Here is a 22,231-nt window from a genome sequence, read left to right as displayed (position 1 = left end):
CGTACAGTTGGAGTCAGTGACACCAACACTGAGCTGTAAAACCGCAACTTTCCCGGTGCAAGATAACCGCTTTGTCGTTGTCGGACCTTTCGTTGCTCGTTCGTTCAAGGAGAGGAGGATATCAGCAAACAAACAACAAAAAAAAAACTTCTTTCCGCTCATCGCTGAAACAGAGTAAAGGAGACATCGAAGCAAGATGCTGTGTCCTTGGAGCTTCCTGCAAAGACCCAGGTACAGGGGCAAATATGAACCCGGGCCGAAACCAGCAGCGGACCTGAACAATAATGAAATCGACACCAGCAAAGAGAAAAGGTACAGTTTTAAATTCAACTTGATAACAGTCATGCCAACCTGCTTCAGGAAACTGAAGTTCAATTTGTAAAGACAGTCCCCCTCCGTACAGCCTGACAAATTACTGTTCAAACGATCTGTTAATTTGTTATAAATGTGACTTGCAGGCATTAATGAGGAAGGAGGCGAGAGATTTGATTCTTTTTATGTTATAGTTTTTATACATTTAGCATGTTTTATACCCAGAAATAAACATTTAAACCGTTCTAATTATTCCAGCATCAGTTTCCCTCCTTCGTTTATTTTGATTTGGAGATCAGAGCTGAAAATGTGATGCTGGAAAAGCGCAGCAGGTCAGGCAGCATCCAAGGGGCAGGGGAATCGACGTTTCAGGCATGAGCCCTTCAGGACATTCCTGAAGAAGGGCTCATGCCCGAAACGTCGATTCTCCCATTCCCTGGATGCTGCCTGACCTGCTGCGCTTTTCCAGCATCACATTTTCAGCTCTGATCTGCAGTTCTCACTCTCTCCTAGATGCCGGTGTTGGACTGGGGTGTACAAAGTTATAAATCACACAGCACTTGCACTTGTCACCTCGACAACCACCTGGTGAAGGAGCAGCGCTCAGAAAGCTAGTGCTTCCAATTCAAACTGTTGTGTGATTTTTAACTTTGTTTATTTTGTTTAGTGTTGGCATTTGTGAAAATGCATTTTGTGAAAACAAATGCTGGGAGCGAATGGGGATGGACCCGCGTTAAAGGGTTTCTCCGAGCAGCTGTAGTTTATTTTGTTTATCGAATTATTTGGTAAAATAGCGACTCAAACCTTAGGAAACCACCTGGTGGATCGAATGTAAACTAAAAAGCGATATTTTAACGAATCATTTCTCTCTGTTTAAAGCAATTCATTGTATCCCCTTTAAGTTAAACCGAACAGGCGTCGGTCAGATGAACTTAGATGGCTCAGTTGTTCTTTGCTTTTTTAAATATAAAAAAATACATTTTGATAGAAAGTAGTGCGGTCTGAGTTAACGATGTCACCTGATTCTCCCTCCAGCCTTATGAATGGGCACATTCCGAACTTTAAGACCGACAGCGCAGGCTCTGAGGTGAGTGGATTCCTACATCAAAGCAGGAATTTCGTTCGCAAATAGCGTCCAAATCGGACTCACTTTAAATGTGACCTAATTCGTACGAAACCTCTGACTAATTGGAACGATAAGTGAGAGCATCCGAACCCAACTCATTAGAAGCTAGGAGTTTTAGAGGAAGGTAACTTTGAAAATAGACCACATTTTAAGATGTGTTTCTGCACTGACTAGATTATTGTTACTTAGCCCTGACGCTTTTGGACGTGAGTTCATGAAACCGAAGAGATTTCCTACAAATTTTCACAATACACGTAATTGGTTCGCATTCCAGACTATAATAGACAAAAAAAAATTACGGATATTGGAAATCTGAAACAAAGAATAGAAATTGCTGGGGAACCTCCACAGGTCTGGTAGTGTCAGTGGAGACAGAGTTCACGTTTCGAGCCCAGTATGACTGCTTCAATTCTGCAGCGATTCTTATTTTAGACTTTTCCAATTCGGGGACCTCGACTCAGTATAACTTTCAAAGCAAACTGCAGGGGCGAGATCCGGAAACCCGGGAACGAATTCGTAATTCAATCCCCGTGTTAATGCAATGCGATTCCTTTAAAACTATCTGTTATCAGTACTGCGAGAACTGACGATGAGATAGGGGCAAACTGTACGAGCGAATTTAGATATTTTTTATGTTACAAATTTATTTATTTAGAATAGTCTCGTGCTTTTATATAGAAAGGATATATATTTTAAATCAATTACTTTCTAATTATCGTAATATTAAATGTCCTGCTTCCTAAATTAAGTGTTGATGCTGTACTCTTGATTATTTACACCAACTGACTGTATTTTTGTCTGTTATTTGTCAATAGCCGCTTCCCATGAAAGGACCCATGCGTTGTCCTTATGCCCCAAAGTTTGTGAAACTGACCAACATGGAGAATGGGAGCATCCTGCAGGATACCCTGCATCAGAAAGCAGTCAAGGTAGGAATTGTTCAAAACCTCCTTCACCCAGTTGGACATTGTCGACACAGCCAGTGTCCTGCATCTGTTGTGATTGAAAACTACAGTGGGGAGACTACAGATAGAGTCATAGAGATGTACAGCACGGAAGCAGACCCTTCGGTACAACCCGTCTATGCCGACCAGATATCCTAATCCAATCTAGTCCCACCTGCCAGCACCCGGCCCATATCCCTCCAAACCCTTCCTATTCATATACCCATTCTTTTAAATGTTGCAATTGTACCAGCCTCCACCACTTCCTCTGGCAGCTCATTCCATATAAGTACCTGCTCATCTTCATCCATGGGACAGTCCATTGTCAATTGGAAGTAACATTATTTTTACATGCATTAAAGATCAATTCTACCCAAAAACAAATAACTGGTCCTAATCCCTGTTTGAGATGAGAAAGGTAGAACTAAATGACAATATTTGAAAAGATTTTGTTTGCATGAATCTGATGTGAACCCACCTCTTTCCCTCACTGTCTGCTTTAGAACATGCCATGCCAATCTTCCACCTGCAAAGGCTCTGTAATGACTCCGAAAGCCATGACCAGACAAACCCGAGATAAGCCCGTACCACCAGAGGAAATCCTGCCTCAGGCTATTGACTTCATCAAGCAATATTATGAATCCTTCAAAAGGTAAGTAGAGCATATTCTCAGTGCATGGAGTCACCTCTCTCCTGGATACTGGTAATTTCTCTTCTGATTTCCCCTGATCGATGGGGTCTTACAGGGCTGGGACCCCATGCTACTATGTACAGGTAGTAGGGTGGCACGGTGGCTCAGTGGTTAGCACTGCTACCTCACAGCACCAGGGACCTGGGTTCAATTCCAGCCTCAGGTGACTGTCTGTCTGTGTGGAGTTTGCACATTCTTCCCGTGTCTGCATGGGTTTCCTCTGGGTGCTCCGGTTTCCTCCCACACTCCAAAGAAGTGCAGGTTTGGTGATTTGGCCATGCTAAATTGCCCAGTGTTCAGAGATGTGTAGGTTAGGTGCATTAGTTAGGGGAAATGTAGAGTAATAGGGTAGGGGAATCGGTCTAGTAGATTACTCTTTGGAGGGCTTGTTGGGCCAAAGGGCCTGTGCCCACACTGTCGGGATTCTTAAAAGAAAAATAACAGGGCACTCAAACTCCATTCTGTGGAGCCTGCCCTGCTTCAGTTAGAATTTGACCAAACTACAAAGGAATTTTTCTTATCTACCTGGAGATTTTAAATTCACTTGACAAGAAAAGACCACGTAATTATGTTCCAGAAACTTGCTAATCGGATCAAAAGCACATTGCGTGGTTCGATGACATGTTACTATAAGTGTTGGGATTGGGCTAAGTCTCTGGGTTAATCACACTGCTCTTCCTCTTCCCACTCCTAGCCCCAGAACCGAGGAACACCTGACCCGAATCGAGGAGGTTACCAAAAGCATCACGGAGACAGGCACATACGATCTGACCTATGAGGAGCTGGTGTTCGCATCCAAGCAAGCCTGGCGCAATGCCCCTCGGTGCATTGGCCGTATCCAATGGTCTAACCTCCATGTAGGTAGCCTTCTCTTTCTCACTGTTACTCCCATAGCTTTTCATTTCTTTTCCCCTTCGGACTGGCGAATGAACCCACCAACATCTGATATCTACGTCTGTGTCTCTGCAGGTGTTTGACGCTCGGAAATGCACCACTGCGAAGGAGATGTTTGAACACATGTGCACCCACATAAAGTATGCAACCAATGATGGAAATTTAAGGTAGGAGCCAGGAAACATTCTCATCACAATTCTTTAGAACACCTAATGTTATCCTTAAGATGGCACTGCTAATGCTGGGGATCTAACACACACATTATTAATCGCTGCCCTATGGCACAGAATTTGAATAATATTAAAAAAAAAGAGACTTGTTGTCAAGAGCTTTCCATCTTGCAAACATCAGAACAGCAATGCAAGAATACCAAATCTCAGTAATAATCACAAGAAAAGAACAAGTTTGTATAGAGCCTTAAAGTACGTCCCAAAGTGCTGTACAGGCAATGCAGGACAATTAAAATGTGCTTATTGTGGTAAGATAGAAAAAAAAAGTTATGTTCTTTTTCATTCACTGGATAATTTTATTCTGCAGATCCACCATCACCGTCTTCCCTCAAAGGACTGACGGAAAACATGACTTCAGAATATGGAACAGCCAGATGGTCCGTTATGCAGGGTACCAGTTGCCTGATGGCTCTATCATTGGAGATCCAGCTGGAGTTGCATTCACACAGGTAAGCTATGAAGCTCTTTGCGTATCTGGCATTATGTCCAATGGATGAAGTTATCTTTCTGTCACTGCTGCAAATTGCTAAGAAGGCCACGCATTCCTCACAGTTGGTCAAGGGAACTTAGAGTCACCTTCAACCCTTCAAAATCTGTTCCTATTGTTTTATGAATCCAATAGCAAGTGATGATCACTAGAGTTTCCAATCAATAGGAACTAATCTAATTTATAAGAAGTGGAGGGGTGATGGGGGAGGTCAGACTAAGCATTCTCTTTTCAAATGGAATGGGGGTGCAGACATAAGTTAAAGCTGAAGATGTTAGAAATAAGGAAAGATTAGGACAGAGATTTGTATACAACGGACACTTTAGTTGTGAAGTAATTTTGGGGAATAGACAAATAAACAACATGGGGCAACAAGATCCTCTTGTAGTGAGAGTGCAGGAGATAATGTAAATGAACAGAAGGAGTTCAGCTCTATCAAAAAAAATGTCAGGCTTCATTAGATCATTTATTTTTCCTAACATTCAAATATTGCTATGTTCTCATTAAAATTACCATTGGAATCCCTAGAACTAATTGAAAGAGGGGAATTAAATAAATACTTAAAATGAAGTCTGGCTATAGCAAAAGTTCAAGAATGTTGGATGAATTGTCTGGTTCCTTCAAAAAGGAGGTACAGGCACAATGGGCCAAATGGCCTTCTTTGATGCTACAGCATTCTATGATTCATATGTTCATTCTGCAAGTATTCATATTGACAGGATTTCCCCATTGAATGCTGTACAATCCCCTAGGCAACACTAAACAGTGTCTGCTTTTTATTGTTCTCCATACCACTATTGCTTTATTTTCCATTTTCTTAGTAGGCCATTCAGCCCTCAACCCTGTCCTTCTGTTCAGTTAGTTTATGGCTGATCTATAACTCAATTCCACTTACCCATCCTTAATCTCTCTTGGTTGATACCCAAGTTTTTTTTCTCAGCCTTTACCATCCATTGTGGCTGTTTACCTATAATGAAAGAGTGATTTCTAATAGGCCAGATGTATAACGTAATTGTTATGTAGCTATGCTCAAGTGCTCTTTGAAGGCTACCGTAAGATCATGCTTAGTATTCAAAAAAAGAGTTGTATCTGTGTTATTTTCAGGTGTGCATTGACCTTGGCTGGACCCCCCGCTTTGGACGCTTTGATGTGCTTCCTTTAGTCATTCAGGCCAATGGTCAGGATCCAGAAATATTTGAATTTCCACCAGAGCTCATCCTTGAAGTAGAAATTGAGCATCCAAAGTAAGTTCAAACTTCCAATCATTTATCAATACCAGATTTATAATTCCAATCCATCTACATATGTCCATCTACCATGGTTTAATATTCTACAATGCATTGAGTCATGTAACTAATACTTCTGTTGTTACCTGCAGGTTTGATTGGTTTAAGGAAATGGGTCTCAGGTGGTATGTTCTGCCTGCTGTGGCCAATATGCTGCTCGAAGTTGGAGGTCTGGAGTTTCCTGGTTGCCCTTTCAATGGCTGGTATATGAGCTCTGAGATTGGTGTTCGAGACTTCTGTGATGTTCAGCGATACAACGTACTAGAGGTAAGGCCAGCTTTGATCCATCAGCCACACAAGAATATTTTCTGATCGTCAATCCCGCCAGATGTACTTTTCCTGGTTCTATTTCTGTAAACTGCTACATGGTTGTATATGATAAAGAAGCTTGAAGTGGAACAGATGAGAAATAACTCATCATTATTGAGCTATTTCCCTTGTGCACCGACTATAGCCTGTCTAAAATCAAGATCTCTGTATTATAGGAAACAGTACAAGTTGTAAACAAAGGCCTCTGACAGTCGCTAGTACACCAGTCAGCAACTGAATACAGAGCTTCCTCCTACAGTTTCCAAAGAAAGGATTGAATTACACTACTAATTGGCAAATCTCTGTTCACGGCTCAAAGTAAAGGATTTCAGCAAAGTTAAAATCAGTATGAAACAAGATGAGATTCATTAAAGGTCAGATTAAGTCTGGCTTAAGTTTTCAAAACTTCTTGAGAAAGAAAGAAAGTGTGAGAGAGAGTCACATCATTTTGAGACAGCAGGAAATACTCTATTTTGACTGCAGTAGAGTAAAAATGCAGAGAGAATGCAAATGTGGAGCTCAGCAGGAAAGAAGTCTTTAGAGATGCAGACAAAATGCCTTACAACTGAGTAAGAAGTTAGTGTTCACACGCAAAGTTGTCAGCAACAGTTAGCAAAGGCTCTTAAAATACATGAGTAAATATGACGTCTTTGCACATTGGTTAGCAATCAATGTAAAAAGTTAAAGTATTTGTGGGGTTCTTTTTTTTAACATTTGATCAAAATAATTCCTTTTTGTTGGAACACAGGATCTTGGAAAGAGGATGGGATTAGAAACAAACAATCTGGCGTCTCTGTGGAAAGACCAAGCATTGGTGGAGATCAACGTTGCTGTGCTCCACAGCTTCCAGGTGAGAAGAGAATAAACATGGTGAACTTCAAGACATTTTTATTTTAGAAACCAGCAGGTAGCCATTTCAGATACAAGCAAAATTATCACATTCAAAACACTCTATCCAGACTGCTGTCCTATTAATGAAATGATTCAATAGCCTGTTAGAATATTAGAAGGCTTTTCACCAATTCGCATCAATGCTATTAATTTAATATAATTCATGAGCATTTCAACTTTTAATGGGATTTCTATTTCACTGAGGCTGAACCAAAAGTAAAATTGACTTAAAGTTAGAAGTCAGATCATTTCTTTTGGGTACATTCCACTATGTTCTCCTGACTGAAGGTCCAGATTGAGAAAAATTTGGCAACAGTATTTCTGGTGGAAAATACTAGAGGAGGCCCATGGAAATGGGGATAACCAATTACACAGTGATTGACAGCACAGACACTGTGAGTGGAGGAGAAGGAATCCATGATTCCCTGCAAAAGCATGAACTTTTCAAAAGAACAGTGCTAAATTCCTACTTTTTCCCTTACCCCAATATCACACAACCCAGAGTGTTTGACATTTGTCTTCAGAGGTGACGCTTTATATCATGAAAGTAGATGAAGCAAATTTCGCCAAACCACTATTGACCAATTCACATAGTAACCCTTCAGTGCTCTGGGAATTAGTGTACAAAATAAGTCACATCATCTTAAGGATAGCTCCCGGGATTTGGTATCGGTACATCAACTTCACCTGTAGGTTTGTCAGGTGCCATCAGATTTTCCATTCATTCACTAGAATGCATTTTGAGCAAGGTGCAATTTTCTTCTTCCAGAAAAAGAATGTGACGATTATGGACCACCACACGGCTGCAGAGTCCTTCATGAAGCACATGGAGAATGAGTTCCGGCTCCGAGGAGGCTGCCCCGGGGACTGGGTCTGGCTTGTCCCACCCATCTCTGGAAGCATCACTCGAGTGTTCCATCAGGAGATTCTGAACTACATCCTCAGCCCCTTCTTTTATTATCAGGTAACTCCCTCCATGTGATACAAATCAAAGGTTAGGGCCCCAAGTGTCATCGAGTCATTGAGGTATGCTGCACAGAAACAGGCTGTTTGGCCCAACCCATCCATACCAACCAGGCATCCTAAACTGTGAAGGGTAAATTGTGAAGTGTTGGCGAATGGTTTTGCAAAATACAGCCAATGAAACAGTGAATTTCCAGCATTCCTTATCCTGTGTCAGTGGTCCATCTGTGGTGCTGGTAGGAAAACTACCATGGAGTTGATGTCTGCAGGTTAAGGAGGAAAGCAATAAGCTGAGATTCTTACTCTCAATCATCACTCCTGACAGAAATGGTATGTCAGTGCACACTGGATCCGGGATTGGAGCACTGTTGTGCGATAATTCAAGGTTTTCAACGCGATCATTAAAAATTAATTCAATCCACACTCTGGTGGATGCTCATATATTAAGACTTCTTTTAAGACTAAGATTGTCTTACTTTTGGACATAAAAGGGATTAAGGGCTACTGGGATGCGGTTGGAAAGCAGAGTTGAAATTAAAAGTTAGCCGCGATCCTACTGAAAGTTGGAGTAAACATGAGGGGGGGGGGGTCGCTCTGGTCTTTGTCCATATCTGTGAATTGCAGGGACACTGAAACGTTCAGATTTGAGACCGTATCACTTAACCTAACCACCAGTCAATGTCCTCCAATCACAGGTTGATGCATGGAAGACACACATCTGGCATGATGAAAGCAAGAGACCAAAGAAAAATGAGATCAAATTCAAACATCTAGCAATGTAAGTTCATCCAAAATATTCAGTTTTCTTCAAATGAATTCTCCCCAGCTTTCCTTTGCCCAGTCTGTGTTTCAATCAAAGCTCCCTGCATAATATTTTGTCAAAATGTATTCATTCCTGAGACCTCAAACTTGCCTCTATCTGCCCTTCAACCTTCCACCTCTTTTACAAACTTCTAAAGCCCAAAGATTCTGTAACACCTCTTTTTCATTTGGTGTTGTCTTTGCAAACCTCTTAAATACACTTGCAGCAGAATTGAAGCGATTTCAGCACATTTAGAGGTATGAGCCATTTTGTAAGGATTAAATAATGTTGCTTTCCTTCCAGGGCGGCGCTGTTCAGCTCTGTTCTGATGCGAAAGACCATGATGAAAAGGACAAAGGCTACAATCCTGTACGCAACAGAAACCGGAAAGTCCGAAACCTTTGCCAAAAAGCTGCGCACCTTGTTCAATGGCGCCTTCAACGTCAAGGTAAACAAAAGGAAAGAATGACAGAGTTGCATTTATGTAGCACCATTCACAACATCAGGGTTTCCCCATGTACTTTACAGCCAATGAGTTTAAGCGTAATCTCTGTTGTAACGTGCATAAATCACGAGGGGCATGAATAAGGTAAGTAGACAAAGTCTTTTCCCTGGGGTCGGGGAGTCCAGAACTAGAGGGCAAAGGTTTAGGGTGAGAGGGGAAAGATATAAAAGAGACTAAAGGGCAACTTTTTCACATAGAGGGTGGCACGTGTATGGAATGAGCTGTCAGAGGATGTGGTGGAGGCTGGTACAATTGCAACATTTAAGAGGCATTTGGATGGGTATATGAATAGGAAGGGTTTGGAGGGATATGAGCCAGGTGCTGGCAGATGGAACTAGATTGGGTTGGGATATCTGGTCGGCATGGAGGGGTTGGACTGAAGGGTCTGTTTCCGTGCTGTATGACTCTATAACCAATGTACACACATGGAAATGCCCTTCTGAAACTGAGGCAGAATGGAGGGAATTTAACCCTCCGTGCACAATCTCTGACCTTTTAATGTAGGGCAGAAAACTGAGGAAAATATTCCTTACCCTATTCACTTCAATCATATCACTGTTACATTTACAGAACTGTGAGAACTCTTTTACACATTCCATTGTAAGATAGTTTGAAGAACTGCCTTATTGTAAAGCCAAGATTAGAGTGGTGCTGGAAAAGCACAGCAGGTCAGGCAGCATCCAAGGAGCAGGAAAATCGACGTTTCGGACCTGCTGTGCTTTTTCAGCACCACTCTGTTCTTGACTTGAATCTCCAGCATCTGCAGTCCTCACTTTTGCCTCATTGTAAAGCCATCTATTCATTCAATGTGGTCCTAATGGTTGTTTGGTTGTGATGTTCTTTGTTATCAGGTTGTCTGCATGGATGACTATGATCTGAATGACCTGAGTCAGGAGTCACTGGTCTTGGTGGTGACAAGTACCTTTGGAAATGGAGATTCACCAGGAAATGGAGAGGTGAGCAGCATGTTTTTGGAAGAAGCAAATCTCTTAGCAATGCCTCGCACAATGGGAGCAGGTTTGGTTAAGTTGAACTAAATTAATATATCCTATCCCAGGCTTTGAATAAACGATATGAGTTGTAATCAAAGTTTGCAGTGGGTTATGGGGACATAATTACTAACGCGAATGTCAGTCTGGATACAGAACAATTGTAAAGACAGGAGCTAGGATCAGGACCATGGATTCAGGAGGTAAAACTTTAATGATTAAAATACTTCACTATCAGGAGAATTGAGCAAAAAGGGACTCTGAGTGGGCTGGACAGGTGAGAAATTATTTTGAGAATGGGCAATCATCTTTCTGAATAGGATAAAAGACTTTGGGAAGGAGGGGTCTGAAAAGATTAGAAAAGGCTGAAATGTACACCAGGAAATATATCAAAAATAGGGTTCAACCAAATAGCAAGTGAATTGTAGTAAAGAAATTCAGGGGGAAATGTTATAATTTCTCTTTTTAAGACAGTCCTTTCTGAATGGTGCAAAGTCAATTTCTTCCATTAAAAATGGGGTGCATTTTTTTGTTACAGGTGTTTAAGAAATCCTTGTTTACAAAGAAGCCATTGAAACCATATAAATTCAGGTAAGCATGTATTTCACTTGGTGTCATACCCTCAATTTTGCAGTTGTACCTAATATTTGCAAAAGCTGTGGTTGCTTAGGTGTTCTAGCCATTGTAAAATCAGGAGATTTCATAGCCTTCATAGCTAATCTAGGCTAACTCCTTGCAGGTCAAGTCTTGAAGTTAGAAATGTCCCAAAATCATAGACAACATTTGTCCTGTCATCTGCTCACATACTGTATCGCTGTTCTGTGAGAGCTTGCTGCATATAAATTGACTGCACAACAGCTAGGATTGCACATCTCAAAGGAATTTCTGGGTTAGTGAAAGACCTGCAGTTGCCCTGAGGTTGTGAAAGTTGCTAAATACATACACGCAGCCACCAATTAAATATACTGCCAACTAAGAAAAATTCCATTTGACCTTAGTCTTGTCCGTTTATATTAACAATTAACATTAACACATCAAATTCGCTGTAGTTTGAAACCTGTTAAAGTGTATTTCATCTGTTCCTAAATGTGCTGGAATTTGGGATAATGCATTGTTAGAAAGAGTTTGGGATGGGCAGCCCCACTACTGGATCCTTAGTGTAGCCCTGATCTGCCCCTCATTATGAGACGCTAATTATGAGGTGATTTCCTCACATGGCAAGTTACATTTGTTGCTTGTTAGAAGATAATAAAACATCAGGATGGATAATAAAACTAAGAGACCCACCAAGACTATCTTGGCTGCCACAGCATAGGCAGGTTAAGAGTAGCATAAAAATATATACAGTTAAATTGTTTCTCTGCTGGAAGCTCAAGTGATTTAGTTTATGTGGCACATGCTAAAGGGTGTGGGGGTAGCTGTAACTTATAAAATAGGTAGCTTTATATTTGAGAAAGGGTCTGGTTCATCTGAACTAAAAGTTAATTTGGCTTCTTATGCATCTTCTCTGCAGCTATGCCATCTTTGGACTTGGCTCCCGCATGTACCCACAGTTCTGTGCATTCGCCCACACCCTCGATAAGAAGCTGGCACAGCTCGGGGCAACTCAGTTGGCCCTGACAGGAGAAGGCGATGAACTCGGTGGCCAGGAGGAATCCTTTGTCGACTGGGCCATCACCACTTTCAAGGTAGGCTGCATTTGGCTTGCCACAGGGATTACCTCTTTCCAATATGGCTTTCTACATCTGCAGCTGACGTAGTGGTGCCCTTATGCCAAGTAGTGGAAGTCTCAAGTTTCCCTGTTTCCCTGTTTTGATGCAGAGAGGGTGGGAAGGGCTAACTGACACAGGCTACCTGAGAAAGGAGAGAATCTTTGAAAATCATTTTAATACATTTCAGGACACTTGCAGCCACTGTCACTGAACGCTCTGAGATGATAGCCCTGTTGCACCCTCGTTATGTGCCCCTGTTCCTGTTTAAAATCTCCTGTATATAGCTGAGCATAAGGAGGAATAAGCCTATTCCTATAACTGAAACAAACACCTTCAAGGTCAAGAATGGCTTGGGGTGACTGTCAATGTGTTTCTTTATTTTGTCCAATCTGTGTGATGTCAATGTCACTTGCAAAGGTTAGCATTTATAGTCCATTTGCAGTTGCCCTGAGAAGGTGATGGGTCACCCTGACTTGCTTGGCCATTTCAGAGAGCAGTTAAGCGTCAACTACATTGGAGCCACAAATAAGCCAGTCTCGGTGAGGTCAACAGCTCTCCTATCATAAAGGACATTAGAAGAACAGTTGGGGTTTTTAAGACAACCTGACATTTATACGGTTAATTTTACTGAAGTCTGGAAACCGAATACAAATTGTCCAGCTCCCCTTGTGCTCCCATTCTCTGGATTTCAAATTCAGTCACATCGCCAAATATCCTGTTCACTTCCCCCATTCTGAGAAAGCATCTTATTCTGTGTCACTGTAAACACCGATTGGAAAATGTGATTTAAAACACTTTGTGCTATACGGAAAAATACTCCGATATCAGTCACATTCATGGAGAAATCCTGTAGAACCCTGCAAAACTACTGCAATGTGTACGACATTTTAAAGAATGGTTTTGTTCTTTGTGCTTTTTCGAAACAGACGGCCTGTAAAGCCTTCCACGTGCGTGGGAAGGTGGAGCTGGGTCAATTCAAATCAGCAACCAAGAGTGACGTGTGGGATCCCAGCCGCTACAGATTCGCAACAGAGACAAGGCCTCTGGACCTGTGTGCAGGTAACCATTCACTTCCACACTTTGTGCTGCAATGGCTACCCAGCCAACCTCTCATTGCTTAGGGGGGTCATTTTAAACTTACAAGTTACCATTCAACAGACAGACTAATAATAATAATTGATGTTCTCATTATCTCAGCTCTTTCCAAAATGCAAGGAAAGAAAATTCTGCCGATGAAGTTCAAGCAGAAGAAGGATCTGCAGAGCTCCAAGTCCAGGTCTGCTGGCCTTTTAAAAGTTCTTCTTTTTTTAAATTAATAGCTAAGTCTTTATTTGCAAATCTCTTCAAACTCTTTGTGATCACATGGTTAACGTGAATCTCTCTGGTTATAGCCGATCCACTATTCTGGTCGAACTATCCTGCACAGACACCAAGGAGCTCCAGTACCTGCCTGGGGAACACATTGGAGTTTTCCCTCAGAATCAAGAAGCTCTCGTCAGTGCATTGATCAAAAGGCTCAAAGAGACACCGAGTTCTCACCAGTGTATCCAAGTGGAGGTTAACAATGGCAATAGCATCAAGGGTAAGTAGCACTTTTGAAGTATCTGACTTCCCTTCCTAGTTCTCTTCAGTGGCTTAAACTGATAGAACGGAAAGACCCCACTTGAGATTGCTTTCGGGTGGCACGGTGGCTGAGTGGTTAGAACTGCTGCCTCAGAGCGCCGGAGATCCAGGTTCGATCCACCCTCGTGCGACTGTCTGTGTGGAGTTTGCACATTCTCCCTGTATCTGCGTGGGGTTCATCCTAGTGCTCCGGTTTCCTCCCACAGTCCAAAGATGTACAGGTTAGGTGGATTAGCCATGGGAAATTGCCCGTAGTGTCCAGGGATGTGTGGGTTAGGTGCATTAGTCAGGGGAAATGTAAAGTAATACGGTAGGGGAATGGGTCTGGGTGGGATACTCTTCAGAGGATAGGTGTGGACTTGTTGGGCCATAGGGCCTGTTTCCACACTGTAGGGATTCTATGATTCTAAAAAATATCTATGCCTCTGCTGTTGGACAGAACTGATGCAATCTTCACCTTTGGTCACAATGCAGGTTAAATCAGGACTCCTTTCAAACAAATTATTCAAATCTCCAATTCTCTCCGTGAGACTGCTAAAGGTGCTGACACCCTCCAGTGTCCCATCCACGTGGTCACATGGAAGTTTCAATCTGTTGCCCCTTCGGTTTTTGAAATCCTCCCTGCAATCCTGAAAACGAGTCAGCACAATTCAGGTCCGTCCCTGTCCTGGGTCTTAACTGACAGGATGTTCTCTGCTTTCCCACAGACTGGAAGGTGGACGAGAGATTACCGGCTTGCAGTCTCTCGCAGGCTTTCACCCACTTTCTGGACATCACCACCCCACCCGGCCCTCAGCTCCTGAAGAAGTTCGCCCAGTTAGCGACAGACGAGTCAGAGAAGAATCGACTGCTAGAACTGAGCCAGGTAAGCATGGGCCTATAGTTACCAACCTCATGGAGAGTGTCCGTTTTAAATTCAGACCATAGATCCACCATGCTGTTTTACATCCTATCTTTTGAAGCACTATTATAATACAAAGTTCAACAGCATATTTGAGCACAGCAAGAATTCACGCACAGCGGTAAGAAAAATTGCCCAGTGTGTGCCATATTTAGGTAGACTAGGCTGGTGCAGTAGGCTACACTCTGAAGGACATTAGTGAACCTGCTGGGGTTTTTGACACTCCTAGAGTACTTGTCCTAACTGGGGGCAATTCTAATATGAAGAAGGGCTTATGCCCAAAACGTCAATTCTCCTGCTCCTCGGATGCTGCTGTGCTTTTCCAGCACCACACTCTCGACTCTGATCTCCAGCATCTGCAGTCCTTACTTTCTCCTAGTTATTCTAATATAACCCACCCATCAAGAGCCTGACTGGGGTGGATGCAGTGTTGACGTTACAGACCAACTGATTTAATTTTCCACTGAAAGGGGATTTTGGATAAAGTGGGGAGGAGTGAGGTTGAAAAACAGCATTCCACATAATCCTCTTAGATGCCTACCCAGCAAATTTGGTTAAAATTAACCACAATTATTTCTGGCTCCAATTCACAAATTTGTTGGATTTGTTTTTATTTTGTTCTTCAGAAGAAAAAACAAACACAAACAAACAATAAAGAAACCTAAACAGAAAAGAAACAAATATCTTCCCTGAACAAGGTGGGGAGAAAGACAATGAAACTCTTCTCCTCCTCAGTACCAACAGTAACACACTGACTGTAGCACCAGCCAGCACAGAGTCAGTGCCCTAAACTGAGGAGACTCTACATCTCCTGGTTATTTTTTCCTTTTTTCTATCACCACACTACCGTCTAACTGGGATAGAATTTGGTTTCACACTTTAGTACCGTGGAATTTTAAACCAGAACAATTAGAATTATATTTGGAAAGAGACAAAATGAGGAAGAAGGCAGGGATAGGTGGGTGAATGATCATACATTGATAAAGGAGGGTCTAATGAGCTCAAATGATGTGAAATTTCCTTGGGCCATATTATTAGATATATTTTTCAAGAGTCTAAACTTGGAGAAAGGAGCAATTAGAGGTTCACTATGTGCAGGCAAATGTTGTGGATCAGCCAATGTTTAATATTGAATCCCGTTTTTTTGTCACTCCGCAGAATTCCCAGGAGTATGAGAAATGGAAATCTTTTAACAATCCCAACATCCTGGAAGTCCTGGAGGAATTTCAGTCCATCCAATGTCCTGCCTTGTTCCTCCTCACACAACTCATGCTGCTGAAGCCCAGATATTACTCCATCAGTTCATCCTTAGATATGAACCCAGGAGAAATCCATCTGACAGTCGCTGTGGTCAACTACAGGACTAGAGGTAACACAGTCAGATTGCAACTGGACAATCTATTTGCTTTAAAAGGGACAGGGCTAGTGGGCCAGCCAGGATGTTAGAATGTACTGTTAAATAAGAAAGTATCTATTGATCAAACCTTAGGATCAAACTTCTAACAAGGAGTTCTTGGCAGGGTGGGGAACAAATTTGTTTCCATGGTATAGTACTTTACAGAGCTGTTTCCACCCCACTGAGGAATGTGGATAAATAGCCCGGCCATTCAGGCAAGTCAACTCTGCATAGGATCAAAGTTAACTTAGTTTCAATAAGATCAAACCTATACATTGGTCATCAATGAAACATTAGTGTACATTCACATATGTTTGAAAGAGCTGTAATGCTGTATCGATGTTCTGACTGGGTTATTGTGCTAGACCTATTCTGAATGGGTTATGGATAATTTACTGAAATGTGAAAACTGGGAACTAATGGTTTTCTTTATATGTAGATGGCGAAGGCCCTATGCACCATGGCGTCTGCAGCACCTGGTTCAACACACTGGGAAAGGATGAACTGGTTCCATGTTACGTGCGCAGGTAGGTCACCTTGATCCCACCCTTTGAATTTATACCTTGCACGCTCTTCATCTGCTACAGCCATGTCTGTGCCTAAATGGCTCAAAATTAATATCGATGTCATGTCACAATTTCAGCACCGCGGGATTCCACCTGCCAAAGAACCAATCAAAGCCCTGCATTCTGGTTGGCCCAGGAACAGGAATTGCTCCATATCGAAGCTTCTGGCAACAGCGACAGTATGACTCTGAGAAACGAGGTATGTTCAATTTCCTAATGTCCTTGCCTCAGATTTCTACATCCTGGGCTGCACTAGGCAACACGTAGTTGGAGCACAGTCCCTTTCACCAAATTCACAAAGAGCAAGCCTCAGGACAGCTAATTGCTGCCTCACCCACGAACAACTTCTGATCAGTAGATGACGATGTTTCTTAGTCCTATGATTAGATTCCCTACAGTATGGAAACAGGCCCTTCAGCCCAACAAGTTCACACCGACCCTCCGAAGAGTAAGCAACCCAGACCATTCTCCTACCTTATAGTCACCCTTGACACTACAGGAAATTTAGCATGGCCAATTCACCTAACCTGCACATCTTTGGATTGTGGGAGGAAACCGGAGCACCCGGAGGAAACCCACACAGACACTGGGAGAATGTGCAAACTCCACACAGACAGTTGCCCGAGGCCGGAATCAAACCCAGGTCCTTGGTGCTGTGAGACAGCAGTGCTAACCACTGAGCCACTCTATCTAGAAAAGGAAGAATTGCATAACTATTTGAAGGTAATAGCGATGAAAGAGAATGAGGAAATGAGAGCATTGGCATGGGATGTTCCAGTTCCCAGATTTCAGCTGACTATTTAATTAGCTATCTATTACTCCTTATATTTTGTTAGGACATTCCCTAAGCATTAAGGAACTAATACTCAAAGACCACACCGTACAATTTCAGGCTGAGCCATTCACATCTTTCCAGCAGTAACAATGACCATGGCTAACACTTGTCTCAGTGATTCATTGATGTTTAAACTACACTATGTCTCTTATTCTCAAGTGTTTTTATTGGGTGGGTATTAGACGAAGCTACTCTTCCATGAAACTCACCATTGGTCTGTCTTGTGGCATTTAGGAATTAAAGCTGGTCCCATGACTTTGGTGTTTGGCTGTCGGAACTCAGAGCTGGATCATATTTACAAAGAAGAAACCCTTGCACTTAAAGATAAAGGCATCTTGAAGGGTGTTTACACAGCTTACTCCAGAGAGCCAGGCAAACAAAAGGTAACTTAAACCACTTTCCAGTCAGGAGTACAAATATGTTTTCAAACTAGTTGTGGGCTCCCATCTGGTTCTGTGCCCTGTTACTGAGCCACACTGACCGGCTGGAATGGGACCCAATTAGTTATCCAGCTTGGCGAAGTTATATGGAGGTCAGAAATTATCATTGGCATTGCCACGTTGGCGATCTCATTTGCCTACAAAACAACAGTGACAGTACTTCAAAAGTGTGGAGAAAAAAGTAATTTTTAATCGTAAAGTATTTTAACACCAGCATTGTAAAGAAAAGCAGGAGAATATTCCTATTTTTTGTGAGTGACATTTATCATTCAACCAGAAATAGTGCAAAGAGATTCATCGGTCATTCATCTCATAGCTGTGTGCGAAATTTTGCTGTGCACACGTTGGCGATCTCATTTGCCTACAAAACAACAGTGACAGTACTTCAAAAGTCATTCGCTGGCTGCAATGGTATCTTTCAAATTCTCGACCCCAATGGGCTGTGGATGACCCATTGCCAAGTATATTTCAGACTGTGATCAATAGATTTTTTTGATCACTAAGTAAACCGAGGGCTAGGAAGAGGAAGTGGAGCTGAGGTAAAAGATCAGTCACAGTCTCACTGAATGGTAGGGTAGACTTGAGAAACCGTATGGCCCACTCCTGCTTCTATTTCTGAAATTCTGAGGTCGAGTGAGGTTATATGTAAACATAAGTTGATCAGCTATGATGGCTTTGTGGACTCAATGGGCTGAATAAGTCTAGATTAGAGTGGTCTGGAAAAGCACAGAAAGTCAGGCAGCATCGACATTTCAGGCAGGAGCCCTTCATCAGGAATGCTTGTCGGATGCTGCCTGACCTGCTGTGCTTTTCCAGCACCACTGTAATCTTGACTCTGATCTCCCAGAATCTGCAGTCCTCACGTTCGCCTCAATGGGCCAAATGGCCTACTCCTGATCCCACATCTTATGGTCTTGTAAGGTGTTAGCTTCACTGCACAGTACTGCCACATCAATGTATCCTTACATTCTGCTGTCTGCTTCCGTTCCACCAGACATACGTACAAGATATTCTTCGGGAGCAACTGGCCTCTGAAGTCTACAACATACTGCATGAAGGGAACGGGCACATCTACATCTGTGGTGAAATCAAGATGGCACAGGATGTCACTGAAACTCTGAAAGGCATCATTGCTAAGCAGGGTGGCATGAGCATTGAGGATGCTGAGGAATTCCTCACAAAGCTGAAGGTGAGTAATCTCTCCTTTAGTCCATTCCTTGCTCATATTCAATACCATAACTTGCTGTAGATGTCCCAGAAGCTTTTGATTTTGGTTACTCTTCTGTCTGACAGGAACAAAACTCACATTACTATCTGAAACTGCAAAGTCAGCAATTGCAAAATGCACAGAAAAGCTTACCTTTGTCCGATAAGGACACACATGCCTTCCCCTGTAGCTCATGGCCCAGTCACCAAGGTCCAAGAAGCTTAGGAACTGATGAGCAAGAAAGTGTTTGGATACCAAGAAATAGAAGCCAGAAAACATGATGATAAGACAGTTGCATGGACTTCATTATGCATAGAACAAGATTACATGGGTATACAGGGTATACAGGAAGGAAGAACTGTCAGTGCAGATGGTTGTAAAGGGACTTTTACAGCATAGGGTGTGATGTAAGCTGCTTACACATTATTACACATAATTGTTCTACATTTTCTCTACATTGACCTCAATTTCTTCTTTACTTAACAGAACCAGAAGCGATATCACGAAGACATCTTTGGGGCAACATTTCAGAAATAATGGTGCACCCCCAATACGGAACCAAAAAGCACCAAAGAGACAATTGTGCCAACTGATACGAACATTGAAGGAAAATTTGCATTAACAAGGCTTGACTCCTGTCCTGTGCTTATTATGTATCTGCTGGCCAACGTATGGACCAAAATGAATCAAATTTTTATTATAACTTATAGCATTCAATTTCATATTCGCTTTTACAAACACAAGTGGAAATCTAAAGACTTTTAAAAAAAAAATGCACTTTTACGTTTTAGTGAAGTTTTGAGAGAGTTTTTCTTTTCCTTTTTTAAGTTTGCAGTTGCTAATTTCTGGATAATTCAGGAAATCTGTGTTCCAGCAGAAGATCAAAGACTTAATAGTGTCAGAAACTGGTTTGGTCAGGGAAGCATATCATTGGAAAATGTCAATCAATGTCAGCCATTTCAGTGTCAATACTAATCAAGCCAGAAATAGATTATTTCCTGGTCCTTGACACTTTCCAAAAATGGCTTTACATGACAGCACCCCAAAAACATTTGGAACAAACTATTGTGACTTTGTTACAGAAACAGATACTGTTCTTCTTATTGATTTTCTATTTTCTGTGCCTTAAATAATATCATAGCATTGCTGAACATGAATTTTGGGCAGCGCTTATGAAAAGCTTACAATTTAAGACCAAAAATTCAAATTAAGCCAGTGGAAGGCAGGTGAGTCTGATACTTGTTTACAACAGCCAGAATGTTGCAAGAATTGGCTGGTGAAGTCAAGTTTTACTATGCACTTTAATGTAAGAACACAGTGTAATCGAGAGGGCAATATCCAGTATCGACTGACAGATTGAGACTGGCAAAGATTTAGGGTGAGAGTGGCAGCTGGCTGCTATCTATGTAACTAGCATTTGATAAATTATGAGGTTTAATAAAATTATATGAATTGTTACTGTTTTGATTTGTGTTTCTGTCAATACTTTGTTGAACCGTTCTTACTCACTTGCATCTCCAAGCATTATGTCAGAAGATTTAAGGAACAGACTTTTTTTTTAGACAGAGCGGAAGGACAAGAGGAACCCCTCCTCATATTTGGGTCATAGAGAAACAAATTCAAACCATCAAAAGTCAAGATAACCATTTTGGATTAGACACCCATTTATTGCAGGACTGAAGGAGTGCTGTAGTGTTGGAGGTGCCATCTTTCAGAGCAGATTTTTTTAACCTTACAGGATGGGTGTAAAAGATCCCATAAAGGGGAACTGGATAATTTGCCTCAGTATCCTGGTCAACATGGTGTCTCAAACACAATCGTCACAACTGACTATTTACTCAGTATCTCGCCATTGGGTTTTTTGGGGGATCTTGCTGTGTAAAATGGGCTGTCATAATTTGTACAGTGCAACAGTGACCACACTTTAAAAGTAGTGTGTTTTGGGAAACCGAGGCTTTATGTCTGCCATGTCAGCAATCTGAGTAGATCTTTAGTTTGTGGTAGCATTCCACATTAAACTCAAGCGAGTTGTTAACCACAAATCTAAACAGGGCCAGTGGAACCACAGGGTAGTGACCAGCAGTAAGATTTCATGAGGGAGCAAACAAAAGTAGCAACTTTTTAAAAGGCAAAACCTGGAACCAACCGGTTTGCCTAAAGCTGTCCAACAAAACACAAAGCCCTCCAACAGGGCTTTCCCGGTCACAACTCCCATCAGCTTCTTAAAAATATCAATTGACAGTTAAACTGATAATGGAAACTGACCACAGAGATGCAGCCTGGTGGCAGGTGGGGACAAGCTGAAATTCTTCTTCCACTGACCGAAGTTACGATTGGAGGAGCAGGTAGCACAGGAGAGGTGGAACTGTTCCTCTAATCACAGATTCCCTCAGCCCATACTTAAAGGGTCTAGACCCTCCAATCACAGATTCTGTCTGGGATTCTGGATCCTGGCCAATACACAATATACAATGTTGATTCAGGGAGACACAAACAGACTACACCATCCCCCCTCCACCCCTCCCCCAACACCCATGAGCTATTTGGAGGAACTCACTGTTGCAAGTTGCCATTGCATTGTAACACTGACTAGACTTGAACATACTTCATTAGCTGAGGAAAGAATTGAGGCATCCGGCAACAAAACAACCCAAAAGGCTGACCTCAGTGGTGGGCAAATTGTTGGAGGAAATCCTGAGGGATAGGATTTACATGTATTTGGAATGGCAAGGACTGATTAGGGATAGTCAGCATGGCTTAGTGAGACATGATTTCCCAGGCACAAACTTGAATTTTTTGAAGAGGTGGTGATGAAGATCGATGACAGCAGAGCAATGAATGTTGCCTCTATGGACTTCCATAAGGCGTTCAACAGGGTTACACATGGTAGACTGGTTAACAACATTGGATCACATGGGATTCAGGGAGAGCTAGCCAAAATTAGCTTGAAGGTTGGAGACAGAGGGTGGTGGTGGAGGGTTGTTTTTCAGACTGGAGGCCTGTGACTAGTGGTATGCCACAAGGATCGGTGCTGGGTCCACTGCTTTTCATTATTTATATAAATGATTTGGATGTGATCATAGGAAGCATGGTTAGTAAGTTTCAGATGACACCAAATTTGG

At 42.1% G+C, this 22,231-nt stretch overlaps 1 protein-coding gene across 1 annotated transcript; it reads left to right on the top strand.

Moving 5' to 3' along the window:
• Nucleotides 1–20,567, top strand: LOC122563948 (nitric oxide synthase, inducible-like). Its single transcript, XM_043718272.1, has 26 exons — nt 1–312; nt 1,348–1,399; nt 2,254–2,367; nt 2,886–3,034; nt 3,768–3,930; nt 4,043–4,134; nt 4,505–4,646; nt 5,789–5,928; nt 6,063–6,237; nt 7,028–7,129; nt 7,940–8,134; nt 8,829–8,911; nt 9,239–9,383; nt 10,292–10,396; nt 10,968–11,020; nt 11,943–12,117; nt 13,068–13,200; nt 13,339–13,417; nt 13,533–13,723; nt 14,472–14,629; nt 15,824–16,034; nt 16,501–16,588; nt 16,705–16,826; nt 17,697–17,845; nt 18,897–19,091; nt 19,596–20,567. The coding sequence occupies exons 1-26, from the start codon at nt 197–199 to the stop codon at nt 19,644–19,646; spliced, it is 3,378 nt and encodes a 1,125-aa protein (XP_043574207.1). The 5' UTR covers nt 1–196; the 3' UTR covers nt 19,647–20,567.
• Nucleotides 20,568–22,231: the final 1,664 nt, after the last annotated feature.

The sequence above is a fragment of the Chiloscyllium plagiosum genome, chromosome 28 (genome assembly GCF_004010195.1).
Source record: "Chiloscyllium plagiosum isolate BGI_BamShark_2017 chromosome 28, ASM401019v2, whole genome shotgun sequence".
Taxonomy (NCBI): Eukaryota; Metazoa; Chordata; class Chondrichthyes; order Orectolobiformes; family Hemiscylliidae; genus Chiloscyllium; species Chiloscyllium plagiosum.
Note: the sequence above shows the minus strand (reverse complement) of the source record. Positions and strands in the feature narration are given on the sequence as shown.